The 21665-nt window shown below is 38.2% G+C and overlaps 1 protein-coding gene across 1 annotated transcript; it reads left to right on the forward strand.

The window, feature by feature from the left end:
- Window positions 1-7561: 7561 nt before the first annotated feature.
- On the forward strand, window positions 7562-18476 carry LOC122361595. Its single transcript, XM_043262402.1, has 2 exons — window positions 7562-7728; window positions 17715-18476. The coding sequence occupies exons 1-2, from the start codon at window positions 7690-7692 to the stop codon at window positions 18474-18476; spliced, it is 801 nt and encodes a 266-aa protein (XP_043118337.1). The 5' UTR covers window positions 7562-7689.
- The last annotated feature ends 3189 nt before the right edge of the window (window positions 18477-21665 follow it).

The raw sequence follows: 21665 nt of genomic DNA on the forward strand, positions 1-21665 counted from the left end.
AGCTTGGAAGAGCCAAGATAAAAAAAAAATAAATCTAACTGTGTTTCTCTGACAGAAGAAAAGGCATATACACCTAGGATGGCTTGGGGATGAGTAAAATAGTCCATAATTTTCATTTTTGGGCGAATTGATGGAAATCCCATTCATTTCATTGTATAGAAAAGAGCAGCATGAACATTCTTTGAAACGTCTACTTTTGTGTTTCACTGAAGAAACAACATCAAATCGATTTAGTTAAGTAAAGATGGCAGAAGTATTCCTGTATGGCCAAATAAAGCCCATATAGAGTAGACAAATAGTGATTAAGCTCACATGTATGGTCTCTGCCCATGTGGGAGTCTCACAGGACTCAGTAGTGTCTCCACTAAAGGCTAGATTCCATTTCCTGCACCTGCTAGTTGGTCCATCAACGTGATCATGTCCTTTCAACAGCATTCTGTTTTGTGGTTCACTATGGTTATGACTAGTAGGATTCATATGATCGACAGGCATGTTTTGGATGAGCCATCTGGTCTGTAACGGGTCTAAATATTTGGAACGATTCAGTTAAGACAAGCAAGTTGCCATTAAAATAAATCGATCGCAATGTAATCAGACGCATGGAATTTAGGGATTGCCTCAAAAACAGTGCACTGTCTGAAGTCGAAGTCTAGGAAAGGCAATTTTCTCAGCGGCCGTATTTTGGCAATGCAATGCTAACTTCTCGAATGAGGAGAAGCTGCTTGCCAAATTCACATTTTAAATGACATTTCAAATCAGGAACATCTGTCATATCCTCAAATAGCTTTTAATAAGCATATATTTCAGGTTGGTAAAGTCAATGTGCACGCATCTCTGTTTTACGGAACTGGAGCTTCTAATGGCAGCTGCAGTGAAGACTTTGCCAATTTATAATTGACTCTTTATTTAGAAGGTGGCACAATTTCTTGCTTTCATAGAGTTTACATGGCGTTCACGGATTGCACTTGGTACATTGGATGTACTGGATTTTCACACTGATGCAGTCTGTATTTATAGTATGCAAATATGTATTTTGCTTGGATGGAGGGGTCGTATATAGCGTGCAGTACATGTGAGCAGCACTCAGTTCTCTTAGGAGGAGGATTGAAAACACTTGTGCCTCTAAATCACCACTTGTTTGCTATGTTTCCACACTCTCAGAGCCATGTGTCATTATGGGCTTACAAAACGGTCACGTCACACCACTGGTGGAATAAAACAAAACAAATGCAAGACTAACATGCACGGCAAGGAAGACTCATGTAGGGAATCTTGGGCTATGTTTAGGCTCTGCGCAAATGAGCAGCACAGAGTCGTATAAACACGGATAAACACAGACCAGTCTTATGATCAGGTCTTGTTCCATACAGGTTGTTGCACGAGTGTCTAAAAGGACATTTAGCAACAGTGCTCATGTATGCGCATGGCGCTAAGTGTTGTTTTGGAAAAGCCCTAGGATGATTTGCATCCTCTTTAAATCTTTGTTTAATTTAATTCGCGTTTTTCTGTAGAACTGACACATTCAAAGTGACTTATAAATGATGCATGACTGATAAATGATTCCTCGTAACCTTGTCAGGTGAACAGGTTTGCAGCGTAGGAGAAAATTTTAACAAAATGAATTGTTCAACAGCCGCTGAACTGAAATCATACTAGTCCTTTGATCAAGATGATATGATGTATGATAAAATGTTATTATCGAATGTATCGTCATTACATGTTGAAATGTATTTGAATTATTAATATTTACATTTAATTTATACATAATTTATTTGCATGATATTTAATATAATAGGCCTGTTTAATTTACATAAGATAATTTTTAAAATCAAAAATCATAATTAAAATCAGCTGCTTAAAAAAATTAAATTAGCTAGAAATGTAATTTGAAATATAGTATTAGTTTTAAATTTCATATTAAAATATATAAATATTGCAATTATTTTGTTTTATAATAAATAAAAACAACAACAAATCTGTTTGTTGAATTGTTGTAAATTACGTGTAATATTGTTATTAATTTAATATGTTTTTAAAGATAATTTTCTCATACTTTATCTAAATGTACTTTCACAGGGTTAATGAGCACGCACAATAAATAGATCATTTAATAACACATATTCAGCATTCACCAACGCTATAAACACTGATTTAATGTGCATCCCTTGTGTATAGTGATTGATGTATACTGTATATCAGAATCTCGTATCCTTTCCCTTAACCTAACATTTTGTTTTTAATCCAGAAATGTTTGGATCACTAAGTGCCTGCTGTGGCCTGGTCATGGCAGGAAGTTCTGCAAGTGTAATATATCCTTGACTCTGATGATTGAGAGCTCAGTGTTGATCTTCCAAGGAGTCCTGTGTGTTTCATGGTGAATGATTCATCTTCAGAATCCGTGCCATTTTCCTTACTGTTTCAAAAACGCAGCGATTTCACAAGCTCTCTGATTGACAGGCCCTGGAGACCACTGGCCCAATCTTCTCCAAACAGTTGGTAGTAATAAGAAAAAGCAGTTAAGTCTGAGAGGGTTTGTGCTCTAAAGGTGGGAATGGAAGTTCTTCTGAGAAGAACACTCCATAGGAGGCCTTTGATTTGACCCTCACGGTCTCAACGAGCCACTGTTGCCTGGACAGCAGTGTGTAATATGCACCAACAACTTAATTGTGTGTGCTTGCAAGTTGCCATGGGCAGCATGTTGCATTGTTCCTGCTTCTTCTCACGCTCCGTGTCTTGGGAGGTTCTGTTGTCACGGGCTGGGTTAAAGTCTGTCCGATGGGAATGACATCCTCGCCTCAGGAACATGGACTCTACAAATCCAGAGCTCAAGAGCTATCAGTAAGATCTTTCTCCACCTAGACAGCTCCCTTGGATTAATAACATCTGAGGTCACCTCACATGTGTCATTGTATTATTACACCGCTCAGTGGAATGCTTTATCCGATTGGTTAATTGTTGTGCTGTTAAACTGTATAATTGACTGAATCCCTACGTACAGTACTCATTTACTACAAAACTCATTACGTACATATTTACATCCATAGTCTGTAGGACTTTAAGTTCTTGAAAGATTGCATTTATTTGATCAAAGCATAGTAATATTGAGAAATATTTTTGTTTTGAATATATTTGAATTTGTGCTGTCATGTGATTAACCACATGCAAATTAAAAATGTTTCTATGTTTAATATGTGTGTGTACTGTCAGCGGATATTTATTATGTATATAAATATACACACATTCATGTATTCATTTAAGAAATAAATGTTGTTTATATTAAATGTATTTCTATACAATATATAGAAATAGATATATTTTAGTTTCAGTGTTACATGATCCTTCTGAAATCATTATTTTGCCCTAAATGCTGTGATCCGCTCTGTGTGCCGATGAGCTTACCCATATTCTTTGATCTAATGATTGGGATTCAAGTATATTAATATGTTGAGTTGTTCGGGATGCTCAAAAAGCGCGGAGCTAATTTTTTTATTGCACCTACAAAGCAACAGTGTTGCCCTTTTCATGAAAAGCGTCTGCTGAAGGCGTACTGATAGTCATCTCTGCACGTTGAGCTAAGATAGGAGTTTTTTACCGAAACAAAGAATGCTGGTGATACAACAAAAAATGATATCACGGCATGGACTAAACATTTTGTTTTGGTGGAATTTAGATGAAACAGTTTTAGTGTTGTAAAAACACAAAATAGCAACTGAGAACACATGTGACACACTAGTAGTGAGTTGTCACGTCGTCGTGTAATTGGCGCACACTGTTCAAGGGTCATGTTAAACGTGTGTTATGTCAAGGTTTCATGACCCAGGACACCTCAGGGTTTTCATGCTACATGCTTTTTAAATTGCGTCTCATGCAAGTGACCGTTGTGGTGTACTATGACATGAAGGTTACCTATCTTATGTCATGATTATGACTTTGTTTCAGTAAAAAAAAAAAAAAACTTTTCAGAGAAATTCTTTGAGATTTTTGATCAGTGAAAGTTATCTAAAAAAACCCTGACAATTTAGAAAATAAAAAGATTAGTTTAAAAAGTATAAAAGGGTGTACAACTTTTTTTTACAGTTAATCAATTATCATATTTGTAATATGTTGAATCAATAATCTTTGTCCATATCTCTTTTGTTCTAAAAACCTAGTTTTTTTATATGTATTATGTATTAAGATAATAGTAGTTTATTAAATATATCTAATATTTCCTACTTTCCTAAAACATTGGTATGCAGACATATGTGGCTGTAATGTAAGCCATTGAAAGGAGGTGTTATCAATAATTTTACCAAGATCAATCTTTTTTTTCATATTACTGTTTTACTGTTTTATTAATTTTCTCCCAAATTTTGCTGTATTTACAGCAATAAACTCTAAAAATGCAACACATAAAAGACAATATGTTTATATGTACACTGCCATTCAAATGTTTAGGATCAGTAAGATTTAAAATGTTTTTTTCAGAAAGTTTTGTCAGTATTCTTTGACAAATAATACGTTTAAAAGAACAGCATTTACTGAAAATAATAATTTTTTGTTACAATATACACTAAGTTCGGGTCAGTAAATTTTATCTTGTTTTTTTCAGCAAGGATGTGTTAAATATATAAAAGTGACAATAAAGACTGTTCTTTTTTAAACTTTATAGTTTTTTGAATTTTTTAACTTTTCATTTATCAAATAATCAAAAAAGTATCACAGGTTCCATAAAATAGTAAGTGGCACAACAGTTTCAACTCGTAATAAATCTGAAGGATCACGTGACATATATATATATATATATATTATATTTATTAAAGTATATTTAAAAGTAAAAAAAAAGTAAATACAGCCTTAATGAGCATACAATTTGGAAAAACACGTGGAAGAGTAAATGATGACAATTTTGGGTACACTATAATAAAGGATAATACATACAAAAAGTATTCCTTTTATTTGAGATAACTGTTTATTGAATATTAAATACAAAAAGCAAACGATACTGTTCAGTGGGACGCGTGGAAAGGACCTAAATTTTAATTTGCAAGAATGAAATACCAGCCTAGTAATTTCCTCAAGAAGCTAAATGCGGTTCCTGTATCGCTTATATAAATGTTGACCTTTCGCCGCTTCCGTTTGGGACCACGTGCACGCGGGCCGTTGTGTACATTTCAGCGCGGGCATGTTTTCTTGAGTGCCTTTGTATCTATAGCTGTGCTGAGTTGTCAGAATCGTGGTGGGAGGCCGCTGCGAGCGATCCGCTGGGTAGCTGAGTGCTCTCCGACTGCTTTTGTAATTATAATGCGTTTTGTGTCGATTCCCGGCACACCGCCTCCCCGCCCCTTTGTCTCCGCGAAAGCCTCTTGAAAGAGTTCATATCCATTATGAGAATATCATAAGCCCGTCGTCGGCCCACACAGAGCTTCTTGACAGAGTCCCGTCGTCTCGCTCGCGCTGTGGAAATCTTCATCCTCTAAAGTGCGGGAAATCGAAGAACTGACGTTTTCCTTCGGCGGCTTTGTTCACAATGGCCTCATTCAGGGAAGGCCTCCGAACTAAACAGTGTCAAACTAAATTAGAGAGAGAAAAGTGTGAGGGAGGGAGATGGAGGGGGGGTACCGGACGCTGGAGCTACCCGTCCGTCGCCAACTGCCTCGACCGTCTACCTCCCAGAGAGAGTTGACACACTGAATAGCCCCCGAGGAGGCGGCCATCACCCTGGGAACAGAGGAGTCTGCAGGCGGAGGAGACTCGGAGGACGGGTCTGAGGGACTCGGATGAATCGTCCGTTGTTGTGGGCAGCAGGCGGTGATTTGTGGTCAAGCCAAAAAGGTGTAGACAAAACAGAGAATAAGAGACGCTCTTTGTTGGGTTACAATAGCTGATTTTTGTGTGAAATAATTTAACCATAGGATGAAAAACAAGCAAGTAATTTTGATTTTTACAGTCTGGTTGTAACTCTTGTCACTTTGTTCTTCGTTTGGATACGTTACCGTCCTGTTTTTTAGCTGGCAAGCGTCCAAAAATTATTTTAGTTTGCTTTTGATACTTGATAGTCTGATGAATCCTCATAATAGTTTGCATTCCCAAGTACCCAGCGGTGATCTCTGGGCCTTTACTGCCCCTCGGGTGGGTTTTGACATTTGTCCAGCAGAGGGCGCCCTCTGTCAAGAACTCCTACACTGTTTCAAAGCTTTATTAATAACGTGAATCTTGATACCGAAGTTTTATTCGCTCACCTGCCAGCATTACGCTATTGTCATTCAAACATTCTTTTAGACTGACATGATTTAACAGGCCCTCTTGGAGCTGTAATCTGGTCCTAGATTACTCAAAATTTGTCTTTCCTCATTCACTCTCGAGATGCTTTAACATTCACAAGATGTCCCCTCAGTTCATCCTGACCACTTGTGGAAATGATTCATTTCGATTCCGTGTTTTGGTTCGAGAAAGTTCTATTGACATTATTTGATTAGTCCTAACTATGGGAGCCTTTAAATATAAAAAAGAAATACATTCTTTTAAGCAGCATACGTTCATTAAATTGATTAATAGACAGTAAAAACTGTTTTTTTATTGTTTTATATTGTTTTTGAACAATTTTTATGTATTTTTAAAAAAATAATTTAAAATAAAATACACTCTTAAAAATGAAGGTTCTCCAAAGAATCTTTCAGTGATCAATTCCTAAAAAAAACATTTGAAAGTACATTTTAAAATTCTAAAGAACATTTTCTGAATTTAAAATGGATGCATCCATGAGTCTTTGTAGAACCATTGATTCCTATAAAGAACCTTGGTTAATGTTGAATAATATTACTTATTACTTACAACAATCCGATTATTGTCAACCAGTAGCAAGCAGTTGAATAGTAATTTAGTTGTTTTTGGTGACACAGCTTGTACACTTGAAGGATACCTCAGTTTCACCGCAGTTTCTCTCCTCATGGGTTAAACCTTCCTGCAATACAGTATGTTACTCAGCACCATCACAAACACATGATAACACCACGCCTTTGGAGAGCGTGTGCCCACTCGACCTCACTGCAGGGACGGCCAAGTGATGTTTAGTTTTGCTTCACACTCATAGTTTATATAAACCAAGACACCACAGGTACAGTTGCTGGGTGGGAGGTTTAAGATTAAAGCATTAGCCCAGACGCTGGGCGTTTCGCAGACAGTCACCCAACAACATAAAATAAAAAATAAAATGATCTAATGTTTTCCACCCACAACACCCTTTTTAATCCACCCCAGCCCGACTCTGCATGCTGCTATTGTACCTCGGACCGGCCTCAGACAGCGCAGTTAAATCTTTTAAGACGCCTCGTAGGATCAGAAGTGAAATGGTTAAATGATTCTCTGGCTAAGACGGTTGTTTTTACATAGCTGAGTTGAACGAAGGAAGGCTCATTGTTAGGAAACTTAAACCACTGGCATGGCATGACAGGTTCTCTCTCTCTCTCTCTCTCTCTCTCTCTCTCTCTCTCTCTCTCTCTCTCTCTCTCTCTCTCTCTCTCTCTCTCTCTCTCTCTCTCTCTCTCTCTGGCTGTGTCATGAGTCTTAGAGCGCTCCTAAATAGCAACAAGTAAGCATGCGGCCAGAACGGGCTGGAGAAACTCTCAACAGGACATGAGGATAGAGAGAGAGAGGGTTAGAAGGGGAGTGAAAGAGGATTGAAGCCGTCCCCTCCTCAACACACTCACAATGTTCAGTGTTATATACTTCATACGAAGCTTCTTTAAGGTAAGGCGCTTCAGCTTGTTTTCATAGCTTGGTGTCAGAACAGATTAACATCACACTGTCACTGTGGTTAGTTATGGCATTCGGTTTGTTTTCAGTTGAAGCCGTTCTTAATAGGTTATCTTGCAACTTTGCTTCCTGGAAAAGGAGTTCAAAGGAACATTTTTGACATATTTGCTTTGGTGAAAAATATGTTGAAGTTTTGGATGAAAAATGTCACAGCTGAAAATATTAGCATGGATTTTACCGGTTTGCTTTTATTCTATTCGTGTTCAATAATAAGTTTGTTCTCTTGGAATTCTTTTAGTATCAAACAGATAGTGATTTTTGTGTCGGATGTCTTTAATGGCAGTTTGGTCGTATCCTTGGGCTTGTTTCTTGAGATCACATATGTATTCGATTAAATGAAGGACGCCTAGATCACCGCCTGGACTTTCTCCCACTGAGTCAGTGAAGCTTCACCAACGGCCGCATTAGTGTGCGTGAGTGGACTCAAGCTGTTGGGAGGAAGTATTGGCAGCGTCTTCGACGTTGTCATGGATTTGAAGAGGTGAAAATTTGTTTTCAGTGGCACAAAGGGACAAGTGGTTTTTCAGCTTAAGCAGGGTCTAACTTAACTTAAATAAGAGAGAGGACAGAAGTGTCCAGCCAGCTGAATTTACAGTTACGGGCACTGCTGAGGTGGGAAGCCTTTGACATACTGCCATCGGCCTCCATTGAGCACCGAAAAAGTGTGTGTGGAAAAGTTTTGTCACCTGTAGTGTTTCTGTTTTTAAATACACGTTCATGCATACAAAATATTGGACATACATGACAAGATATGTATGTTTTCATCAAATTTTTTTTTATATCGTGACCCCAAGCTGTGTTTGAAGGCTTAGATTGAAATTCACATTTATAAATGTGTGTATTTATTTTCAAGTGGTTACAATTTAATATACGGAGCAATTTGCACTGTTAACTAGTTGCTTAATAATATGGTTACTATTAGAATATTAGCTGTTTGTTAGTACTTATAAAGCACATATTATTTATGACCATATTCTATCTCTAAACCTAACAGCATAAAATAAGGAGTTTACAGATGAACAAAGTAATAGTTAATGGTTTGTTAATAGTTAGAATTCCCTTTTTCATTTTCTTCAAATGATAATTTCCTTTTTTATCTTTTATCTTAATTGGGATTTATTATCCTGTTATTTCGCACCTTTATGTCATAAAGGTAAGACCTTTCAATTTCTGTCAAACACAATAGATATTTAGAGTTATTTGAAAAAAAGTTGGGTCAATATGGGTCAAATTGTAACCAACATTTTTCAAAATATCTTTGGTTGTGGTTTGCAGAAGAAAGGAAATCGTTAACACTTCAGAATAAGGAACACTTATTCACTATTTACTATGACATTTCCTTCCAGGCATACCTAATTTGCTGCTTATTAATGTTTAGTTGTTAAATTTAGGTATTGGGAAGGATTAGGGATGTAGAATAAGGTCATATAAAATCAGGCATTAATATGTGCTTAATAGAACTAATAAATGGCTAATATTGCAGTGATAAGAGACCCTAAAATAAAGTGTTATCAGAAATTCATACAGGTTTGGAGTAAAATAAGAGTGAAGAAAAGATGACAGAATCATAATTAAATTTTCTGGTGAACTATCTCTAGTTTTGAAATATTTCTCTGAGTCACCGTGACACTATGTCTCCTACTTCTCAAAAAGCTGTTTTTATGGGATGTTGAAACACAGACACTTACAGATGCATTGCAATGAAGCACGAGTGTCCTGAAGCAGGACCGCAGCCGCAGCTCAGTTTGAGCGCAGCGCGTGTGTCTTACTCAGCTCTTCTAGCAGCCTCATCTATGATGTAAGAACCTCTCGTTGAGGGGCATTGTCGAATTGGCAATATGTCATGCGCGCATGAGTCAGATTATGGTTGAGAATTAATGCATCCTCACAGCCTGGCGCTCTCTGAAAGAGATTCGTTTGAATTCATATTTTGCCTTTTTTGCCATGGGAATGTAGGCAGTTTATGCATGCGCTCAGTCAGCATAAGCGCTTCCTGATCATTTCAGCCATAATTCTGTTGACATAAGCACTCAACAGCCTAATCAATCAGTTGTCAAACTTCATGCTATGAACATAAACTGCCTTGACTTTTGGCCTTTTAAATCTCTAACGCCGCCAGCTGAAATTAAACCCGTGAAACAGCACTTTTCCCAAACAATTCCGTTTTCAATGCGACAGAGGATCCGTCGCAATCTGCTGTTCCCGCCAGGAATATCAGCGATCAGATCGCACATGAATAGGAGTTGTTTTTCCCCCATCTGTGTTTTCCTGGGGCAGTTTGATTATCCGGTTTCTCTTTGAATCACAGTGTTTTGGCATGTCAGAGCTAGACACGAGTAAATGTATGGGTGTGGATGCGTGTGTTAGCACGCACATTGTTGTTTGGGACCGATAGGTGTGTGTGTGTGTGTGTGTGTGTGTGTGTGATGCTCGAGGCCCCCGATCCCTCTGACATACAGGTTTGAGAATGCCGATTACATACCACACTCGGTCACTTAATACATCGGCTTCTATTACATTTGGCAGGACAGGGAAATAGACGGACAAATTAATTGAAGAAAAAAAAAACTAAACAAAGGAGCAGTGAGAGATTTATATGCTTCATTAAGCAAAACATTTAGTGAAATTTGAGTCTTGTGGCATGTGACACATGAGGAAGCTCAGAAGAAGTGCCTGTAAAATGCACGCAAGCAGACAACATACCAAATTAAATATTTTTCATTAGCTTATATGACCTTTCTGAACAATCTCATTTAGAGTATGACGTGACGGCAATGATAGTGAACATGCAAACGAAGCTCTCGGCCAATGCTGTAAAATGTGCCGAGATGAGCCGTTTTTGGTGTCTTCCTGAAATAGTTTATAATAGATCTGGACAAATTTTCTATTTCCCAGAGTAGAGGCAAGACCAGGCTATTCAGACACAGAGAATGAGAGCGATAGCAGGATAGGAATGTAAACTAACTCGAAGAGGCGACAGGGTACCTAGTGTGAAGCAGAGGTGCGGTAGCACCCCCTGTCTCGTACCCCAACCTATGCTATTCCTAATATGGTCTATAATCTTTAGCCGAAAGCTCTCTGTGGTCATTTTAAACATTGCATCTATAGATCTCTGTGGAGGTCAGAGTTTACGTACTATAGTAATTGGTATCTCTTCAGCGGTTATTAAGAACATAATGCATGATTTACCTCAGAAAAAACATACAAAACTTTCACCGGGGCATAAGTGTACACTTTAGGTACCAATACGCACTTTTAAAATACTATTATATACATTTAAGGTACTAATATGTACCATATAGGGATAAAGAAGGTACAAAGTTGAATCTGTGTTGTTGCGAGCAAGTTAAGTCCCTGCCCTGTAAACCTGTTTTTGGGAAAACAGCTCCCTTGTGTTTTGGCGATTGTGTCTGTTTAGATTATGCAACCACTGATAAAGTATATATCATTCTGTTTGGTAAACAAACTTCTGCCGATTAGAATGGACACGAGGGATCAGGGAGTTTATAGGGCAAAGGTCTTTTCCCTGTGCATTTTTCTTCAGTGTCTTTTTGAGAGTTATCAGAGCAAGGCTTTAAATTCTGTCCCTCAGCAGGGGAGCGTTGCATAAGCTGCTCATCACCTCCTCATTAGGAACAAGAAACCACTTGTTATTTGGTCCGCCGATTCAACACGTTTATCTGGGATCCCTAATAGTTTAGAGAAATTGTGGGGATGAGGGTGTGTTTAACCGCTTGTGCTTCAGTGCATCACGAGGGATTTAAGATAATGTGATAATCAGATTTGGAAATCAATAAACAGACTCTGAGATTACGTTCTGCTATCAGACTCTGAGAAAAGTCTGGCTTATTGTACACCAGGAGAAAATCGCAGGTTGTAAATCACATGGTTCAATTAATGCAACGTAGAAAAACGTAGCAATCATGAAAACGTAGTAATCAAAAAGCATTTAACATGTTTTTTGATTGTCAAAATGCTAGATCTCAGAAACACAACATTCCTTACCCTATGTCTCTGGTTTTTTTTTTTGTTGTCACTGAAATCTCCGATTTAGATTTATCTCAACAGTAAGCATTGACCTTAACTGTCTGTCAGACAGTGTGCACATCTTCTTAAAATTTACAGCATGCTCAGTATGCAAGTGTGATGCGCGTGACACCATGACACTGATCTGATTTATGCAGCCAGTGTGTGTTGCGTGTGCTATTGCTGGAGGTCTTCATTTAGAAGATCATGCTGCATTATACGCTTTTTGAGTAGATTAGAGGGTAAATGTGCAGTTGAAAAGCCTTAAATGCTATGCAGTAGATATCTGATCTAGACTTTTAGTGCAAAAAAGAGTGCCGGTCATGTTTATAATACATTGGCAATGAAACAAGGAGCCTCATACCTGCACTTCAAAGATAAATATGCTATGCCTGATAAAAGCAACTCTGATGAATATATAATGGCTCAAATTCCTAACAAAAACGAGCACATGACCCTAAAGATGGCTGGAAGACGATCTTCAAATAAACCAACAAAAATGTTGAAGTGTTGTAACATGTGAAACTTGTGGCTTTAAATTAAGCTTGTAATACATTCCATTTAGTGTATTTAAGATATTAAGTTGTTTAAATGTATTAATTATTTAGAACACAAATTAATGCATTATAGTTTATTGCAATTTGTTTGTTTAAATGTGGGTCTGAGATTTTAAAACTGTTAAAACTGTTGTTTGCAGTGTTTTTGAATGAATGAGTGTTTTTATAACATTAGGAAATAGCGTGGCTCACGTTTTTTTGGGGAGCGGTTTGTTAAAGCTGTTTGTCCGATCTGAAGTCAGCTGATTTAGTTGGCACAGAGAGGATCTCAGCTGTGTGTGCACCTGCTCTAAATCACCATATCCACTTCTTATGCACAGCAGTGCTCATGAAGGTTACACTATACTTGGAAATCTGAAGCTCTAAAATGTATCCACTTGGTTTTATCGAGAAGTATTTCAGCTAAAATTATCGGCATTTGCTATTTTACTATTAAATCCTGCCAGATGAGATCTTGTAAGAGGTATGATGATGAGGTATGGTTTTAGATGACCTCATGATTATACATAAAGTCTTGCATATGTCATAACTATTACTAGTCACATGCAGTGCATTCAATACAGTTTTAGATTTGACACAAAATATAGCCTAGAAAATATCTGCAGTGCAGTTTTTCCGTCTTCTCAGTCGGTTGAGAATACAGAATTCAGTCATACGGAGCCCCTGTGAGCGTGGTTATCTCCTGACAGTGACATCCTTGCATGTGTGCAGATGTGTTTGCTCGTGTTCCCCTCTCTGTGGTTGGCCTCCCTGATGGGATGAGCTCATGCTCATGTTGGGATAGCAGCAGGATCCTGTGATTGCTGCACTCCAGCGTGCCAGAGTGATCTGATGCACCCTGTACCTCCTCCTGAACCTCAAACGCCTCCTGACTTTAAAACCACCTTCTCCTGAAACCAAACCACTGCTCCCGAATCACGAATCCTCATAAATCTAAACTGAGGAGGTTTGTAATGCCTGGACAAAGATGTTAGCAGTCTCTGTGTCTTGGCTGTTTTTTTTTTTTTTTGCATTCTAATGTACAATGCATACATAAATAAATGCATAAGTAAAACAACGACAGAGGATATTGCTTCGAAGTCTTTATCATGCGCAGGATTATACAGTATGTTGATGTTACATTTGCATGTCTTCAGGGTTAAAGGAAGCAGACGCTCAGTCTGGACTGTGCAGCGATCCTGCACCCATGAGGAATGATGTAAGCAAAAGCACGCTGAGCTCACTGTGTATTCTCAGTGTATCTCATTAGCGAGCGCTCTCTCGCTTTTACAGTGTTCTTCCAGTGACTTTAAGAGACTCCATTGTGAGGATTTAAGATCGGAACAATCTGATCTGCCACACAAGTATTGATATGGATATTATTAAATATCTGGGAGCGTAGATACCTCATTTTATGATAGGTCAGCGGCAAATTGAAAGACTGTGAATGGATTTGTGCTTTTTATTTATTAGCTAATTATAATGTCTTTTTTATAGCACTGTTTGCACTATTGTTTGCTGAAGAATCGTGTCAGATGTGCTTATAAGGGAAACGACATGGAAGGAAGGCTATAAGGCTATACATGGTTCAGCTTTTTTTTGGTTTGACTTGTTGAACGGATTCAGATCTGCCTTACCCAGCAGCCCTTAAAATTCTCTAGACTGTACTTAAAAGAACTCAAGATGCTTACTTGAATCTATATATATATATATATATATATATATATATATATATATATATATATATATATATATATATATATATATATATATATATATATATATATATATATATATATATATATATGTGCACAAAGTCAGCATATTAGAATAGTTTCTGAAAGACGGGAAACACGGGACACTGAAGACTGGAGTGGTAACTGCAGAAAATGTAGCTTATACAAAATAAAAGCTGTAAAAACTTCACTAATCACATATTTTTAAATGGTGGTGTACTTGACTAAGTTTCTCAGTAATCTATATTTTGATCTGTAAAAACGATTAGGCATTCAAATATAAAAAACATCACATTTTGACTTTTAAGTTATCTTAGCAAAACTGCTCAAGCTTGCTGTTGAATGGGGATAATTTGTGTACTTTGTGGTTCAGAATTGGTCTGAGCTCTGGGATTTGCTTTGGGAATACTTTAACTAAATTCAACACTTTAAAGTAACACTTTATTTTGGTAGTCCACTTCAGACATTCTACTAATCGTAAGTAACTTTGCAACTACATGTCAACTAGCAGTCGTTAGAGTATTTGTAGATTGTATTTGTAGAAACATCTAACACATTATTTTGATGGGTCTACAACATATAACATACTGACTATCAGAAACTCATATATGTCAACTTATTCTACCAGCCATGACAGTTAAACAACTAGAAAAACGAATTCATTGCATTTGAAATCAAAAATGAAGTTCTGAAGGTGAATGCATCCCTTGGGGGCAAAACCCTAGGGGGCAAACAACTAAAAATCTAGTCAAGAATCTTAAGGTGATTCTGGAGACAGACTTCAGTTTCAGTAGTCATGTCAATGCCCTTTAACTAAATCAGCATACTATCATCTCAAAAACACTGCAATAATTAGATGTTTTGTTTCCAAAACTTCATGCCTTTATTATCAAAAAGGTGGATTATTGTAATGCTCTCCTCACCGGCCTTCCCAAGAAGACCATTAGACAGCTGCAGCTCATCCAGAACGCTGCTTCCAGGATTATTACTAGAACCAGAAAATCTGAGCATATTACACAAGACCTCAGGTCCTTATACTAGCTTCCAGTTACATTTAGGATAGATTAAAAGCACTTTTACTCCGTTATAAATCACTCAGTGGCATAGGGACTAAATACATTGCAGATATGGTCACTGAATTTAAACTAGCAGACCACTCAGATCATTAGGATCAAGTCAGTTAGAAATACCAAGGGTTCACACATAACAAGGGAAGTCTGTTTTTAGCTATTATGCTGCCCATATTCGGGAACTAGCTTTCAGAAGAGATCAGGTTTGCTAAAACATTAGCCGCTTTTATAGGCTAAAATCTCATCTGTTTAGCTGTGCATTTGTTGAATGATCACTGTGCGCACTGTATTAATGTGGAATACTTTTTTTTTTTTTATTAACTAAATATAAATTTATTCATTTTAAATTGTTAATTGTGATTTCTTTGTGTCTTGTATTTTGCCTTGCCTTGCCTAACAGTCTACTTTGAGAGTGAGTAGATATTATTAGCTGACATGTAGTTACAAAGTTACCTATAGTTTGTAGAATGTCTAAAGTAGACTATCAAAATAAAATGCAACCAAGCTCCATGGAGTACATTAAAGTCTTTATTTTTTGAGGAATATTAAATGACTCTTGCTGTAATTTTCAGATTCTTCATGTTTCTGAATACTTCACTATAAGAGAACTTTACAGATCATTGAATATTCATGACCTGTCATACATCAAACATTTATGAATTGTATGTAAGTTAGTCTTTATTTCTTCTGTAGTCTTATAATAATCCATCTTGAATGTTAGGTTACTATATATAAATTACTGTGAAATAATATTACAAAGATCTGTAATTAACCCTGTATATATTTAACTTTTCTTGTTGGGAATAAAAAATTAACCAAGCTGAAGGACTGTGAATATTTTTAACATGTAGTGGGTCAAATGGCTTTAAGAGTCATTAGCAGTCTCATGTGCATGATTGCGTGTTATCATTTTTGCTCTGTATTTTCTTTTTTACCTCTTATGTCTACTCTATATACTGTATATTCACGCTTGAACATGAACCCAATCCCCCCATGCTGCTACACAGCCTACGATGTAGTGTTAAGATGTTAAGCCAGTTAGGGAACTCAACTGTAATCAATTTGGCAAAACAAGCTCTGGTTCCTGAATGGGGTCAGATGACGTGTTGTTGGCTGAGGCCAATGCGGACAGGTTTTACACTTGGCTAATGCTGTACCACTATGTGCTCCGTCACAGTTTGACACTGATATTTTGTTAAACATGTAAAACATTAGTTCTGTTAATAGGATATTGAACATTAGAGAACTGAAATGGGAAAACTGCATCATGCATGTTACCAAACTTTACAATGAGGTTTCATCAGTTAACATTAGTTAGTGAAATAAGAATTAACAATAATTCTACACCGTTTATTAAATCTTAGTTAATAGCCTATTCATTTCTAATAGATATATAGATAATATCTAGTATTGGTATTTCAAAAAATAAGCGTCAAGCAAAAGACGGAGTATTTGGCACTCTTTGATACCTGCTGTTCTTAAAGCCATTCTTCTTAATGTCTTTTCTAATTTAACATGAAGGCCTCGGAGTAGGTTGAGCTGACTGGATTAGCTGGAGATGAGCTGTGCTTGATGGCCCCTCAATTATTAAACCCAAGCAGGGTATGATAGGGGGCTTTCATCTGTTTTCAAGTAGCATATTGACTTAGTCTGGTGTCTGCTTTTACAATCTTTTGAGCTTACAAGATCGCAGACACGGTTAGTTACTGATATACAGACCACTGGGTTATGAGGCTAATAAGAAGGGATTATGGAATGTGCTGGGAAAAAAACAACGTTGTGTTGCGAACAGCAGGTTGGCCGGTGGTCTACTTAGGGGATTGTTTGTATGTTTGCTCTAAGCTGGATGACGGCGCAAATGTCTGCTCTGGTGCAAGTTCCCATCCCTTTCCACATCCTACTGACTTTGAGTGGAGCTCAAGGGGTCACGTTTTTTCCAGTTATCCCCTAATGGTAGATTTTGTAACCACACTATCTGGCTTTTTCTCTAGTGACTGTGATATATGGTGTTACTTGCAGCATTTGCAGTCTGTTGTATTGCTGTCATTTACTTTTTATTAGCTTTTTTTTGTCAGTTGTCAATTTTTGTTCCCCTGTTGCTTGTGCTAATATGATGTTAATGACTCATGCAGTCTGTTACGCTCTCGTGTGTTCATTACATCTGCATCTGTTCATCATCATGTACAATTTTCTTTGTGGGAAAACGATTCCTTGAACAAATGAGCTAATGGATCAGATGATGTATATAAGCAGATGCTTTCTAAAGAGTTTTGATTTGGCTGCATGAAGCAGGACATGGTTGAGTGACACATTAGTTCCAGGTGTGCGCGGAAAGAATTTAAGAGTAACTGAACGATTATCATACCTCTGTGGGTAACATCACAAACATATGTTCTGCTTTAGTTAAATTGATTGCAGACAAAAAAAATAACAAATTGTTTAATTCTTATTTTGAATTGCCTCACTGATGTCACTTATAAACAGTTTACTCTGAGAAAAATCCTCTTTGTTAGGAACTCAAAATAACTCACATATTTGCTTTGTCCTCTTAGGCCCCAGCTTTAGAGGACTCTGGGAGTGAGGCAGGCTGTCTTGAGGATGAGGAGCATGGAGAGCAGCAGGACCATCAGGAATGGTGTGAGCCGGTTCCTGAAGCAGCAGAGGAGACAAAAGAAGAATATTTCAACCCACATTCACGGCACAGTGACACTTTCTCTGGCTCGAGTCATGAAACTGAGGACTACTGCAGGATACCGCTCAGCTCTATGGGTCATCTGGACTCACATTCACTTTCGGTTAGAAGGAGAGATCCCTTTTCATCAAGGCAGCATCATTCTGTCAATTATGCTGACAGTTTTAATAGAACAGTGGATAGAGAACAATTGGAAAAGCAGACTGAAAACATGGGAATGATGCGCATGGGAGTTGATGGCACTGGAATGTCTCAAGCTAAGGGTGCTCTGGAATGTGAGGAGGTTTTCAGCAAATTTCCAGCAGGACCTGGAGTTGATTTTTCTTCAAGGAATGACCAATCCTACGTAGTAACACCCTCACTGGCATTAGAAAATGCTGTAGAACCACAAACACTCACTGAGCCATCCGCTAATGACTCATTATTGACCTTAACAGACAGTGATGGAGCCAAGTCTCAGTTTGCTGACACCTTTGAGGGAAGATCGAAATGGGATCAAATTAACAAAAATATAACAGACACTCAGTCAGCACACAATGAGCCACAGGTACAGATCATAACCTCAAGTGAGAAGCGTTACAGCAAAATTATATTGACAGTAGTAACACTGAAATACAGTTGATTTCGAATGCATCTGTTGCGAATAGTAAAGATGTCAAATGTCACGAGCTGGGTGTTGATGGGAATAAGATCAGTTCATCTGTATCAAGTTATCTTTCTGTATCTGAGTCTGTATCAGTTGAGAAGCTTATTGAACAGGAATTCAAGGAGCCAACAAAACACAGCCAATCACAGCCCTCAGTAGCGCACTGCCAAACACTATCCTCAGTAGAGCACTGCCAATCACAGCCGTCAACAGAACATAGCCAGTCACAGGATTCTGTGAATAAATATTCTAAATATTCTATAGAATGCAGCCAACTACTTTATTCAGTAGAACACAGGCAACCAGAAGATATGCCATCCCAAAATTTCATCAAACGCAGCCAATCACAGACCCCTGTAGAACACACCAAATCACAGGGTTGTGTAAAATGCAGTCAATCACAGAATTCATTAGAACGCAGCCAATCACAGGACTTAGTAGAAGACATGCTATCCCAAAATTTTAACGTCCACAAAAAATTACAAGATCCATTAGAATATAGTCCATCACTGACTTCACTACAACACACCCAGTCACAGGATTCTGCAGAACGTAACCAATCAAACGATTCTGTAGAATGCAGCCAATCACAGGATTCAGGAGAAAACAGTCAGTCAGACATTCAGTTACAGAATTCCATGGAAAATAGCCAATCACAGAATTCCATACAACGCAGGAAGTCACAGGATTTCACAGAACAAAACCAATCACAGAACACCATAGAGCGCAACCAGTCACAAACTGCAGTGGAACACAGTCAATCACAGGTTGATTTCATTAAGGCAAATTCTGTGAACACCCAGTGGACTGTGACCGAGTCAGACTCTGGTTTTATTTCAAACACAGCGGCTTTTTATGAAAAGGGACAATTCAAACAGGACGCTGTGGATGTATGCATGAACTGTGAAGTCAGTCAATCCTTGAAAACATCTGGAAGGCTTTCATCAAACGATACTGACAAGGAACTCGATTTGAACTTCAAAAAGAATAACATTCTAAATTTAAAAAAGCAGAACTTAAATGACACTACACCTGTTGTTTCTGAATGCGAGACTTTTGCAGCTGAGGGAGCTTTCTCAAATGTGCCTAATGCAACTTCTGCTGGAGTGTCAGATTCACTGCATCAGCATGTGATCAATGACCGGATCTCAGAACAGTCAGATCTGCAGGCCAGACCTCATTACAGTCAACAAAATTTCCCAGTATTACAAATGCACACTGAAAAAAAGGATTACTCAGTTAGTAGTTTTCATATGGACAGTCGATGCTTAGAGGACATTGTTTCAGGATATCATGAGCCTGAGGCAAATTTTTATGAAACCCGCCAGTGCCCTAATAGCAGAATTAACCGTAACACGCATGACAAATTCACTGAGACACAAGTGTATGTTAACACGAAAACTTTTGACACCAATGATGGGGACATTTTAAAAGATACACAGAAGAAGAGCAAAAGACATCATATTATTAAAGGGTACCAGAAAGAGTGTACAATAGTTCCCTCGATAGAGCAGTCAGTTATTTACTCTGATAGTTCGGGATGTACAAAATACAGTAGGCCAAAGTCATTGAGTGTCGTGTGTCCTGACATGAGGACACCTGAAGCCGATAGATGCCCTGTAGACAGTCCTGTTGAATCTCTGGCTAGTCTATTTGAGATTTCATATGACAAATCTCAAGTCAGTCCCACAGATGTTTGCTTGGAGCTCAGTGATGGCCTTCATATGAACTGTAAACAAGTAGCACATTGTGTTAAAGAACATACAGAGACCTCCAAACAATTTCAGAGACCCGACACCCTGTCTGACAAACAAGCAAGGCAAAACAAGTCAGTTGGAACAATTGAGCCGGATGTTGATATTTTGTCTAGTGCATGTACTGATCCTTTCACAAATGCACAATCTCCTTTTGATTATTCCCAGCTGAACAGTAGAAACAATGAATACAGCTCAGACACAAATAATAATATTAAAGCCATTACTTTAGAAGAGTGTGCCTCAGGTAAACAGGTCTCTTTGCCCAGTTCTTTGCAAAAATACAGCAGGTTTAGTTTCGATACTGGATCTTTAGTCCCAGAAGGTGATGATTGCAAAGACAACGCCTTCTAGTCAAGCACCTGAAATGGGAACTGCACCTGACAGCAAAGATAATGTTGAATTCAACAGATTCCATAGAGATGCTAAAGTAAAGCAGCTCTGTGATTGCTGTGGTGGAAAGGAGTGCCAGCTTCACTCGTCTACGGTAGAAGCAGAGCAGACAGCAGGAGGATTTGAGTTCAAGGGCACAGGCGGCATCAGTCAGAGCAGATCTGCAGTGTTGCAAACCTTGAGTCTCTCGTACACAGATGACCGATGCAGCACACATGGAGAGGTTAATGCAGACTCCACAAACTGTGAATTTTCGCATATTGGCCATTTGCTTGCACACAAACATTCGAGCTCGTCCAAGAGAAAAGCATATTACCATTGAGTGGCTCTTTCAAGGTCGATGCTACTTATGCATTAGAAAACATGGAGAGAAAGCTTGAAACATTCATGGCAAGCTCGCCTGAAAGCACTGATTCAATATGTGTAACTTCTGATCCTCTTTGTAGGCAATCTTTGGAACTGTGCAGCTCGAATGGCGAGGACGCGTTTGTTACGTGTTGCCGTATTTTGCCCATCACTAATTTAGAGGCCATTCTGAGTCAGACCGTTCACCTGAGAGCTCATTTGTGATGGAGAATGGACTGGGGAGCAAAAGGAGGAAGTCCATTATCAGAAGGTGGATTCAGTGAGGAATGGAGCTCTTGTGATGACGTCACAAACCACCCACATGAGGACATTTCTGCTATGTGTACAAAAGCCAACGTAACCACTGTCATGAATGAACCAGATGCTGGAGAAACATTGAGTTCTTTATCAAATGGATTTGATAGTAGTGATGGTTATAGTGTTTGCAGTTTTGTCTCACAAGACCTTGACTCCAGTGCCAACAGCGAAGAGATGGAGGACAGCACTCATTCATCATCTAGTCTTCGTGGTTCTGCCAGAAATAAGAGAACCCAATCGGGGAAGGGCTCTGTGTTTTCTGTTTTTTCTCGAATGCCCTCGTTCCGTAAGATTAAACGAGAGCACAAAGGCAATAGCAAGGTTGATCCAGAAATTAAGGACTCCAATGAGGATG

This window comes from Puntigrus tetrazona, chromosome 2 (assembly GCF_018831695.1).
Source record: "Puntigrus tetrazona isolate hp1 chromosome 2, ASM1883169v1, whole genome shotgun sequence".
Lineage (NCBI taxonomy): Eukaryota > Metazoa > Chordata > Actinopteri > Cypriniformes > Cyprinidae > Puntigrus > Puntigrus tetrazona.

Coding starts and splice junctions, on each gene's coding strand:
- LOC122361595 (XM_043262402.1), top strand. CDS start 7,690: ATGTTCAGTGTTATATACTTCATACGAAGCTTCTTTAAG. Junction 7,729..17,714: donor TCATACGAAGCTTCTTTAAG/GTAAGGCGCTTC, acceptor TTGTCCTCTTAG/GCCCCAGCTTTAGAGGACTC.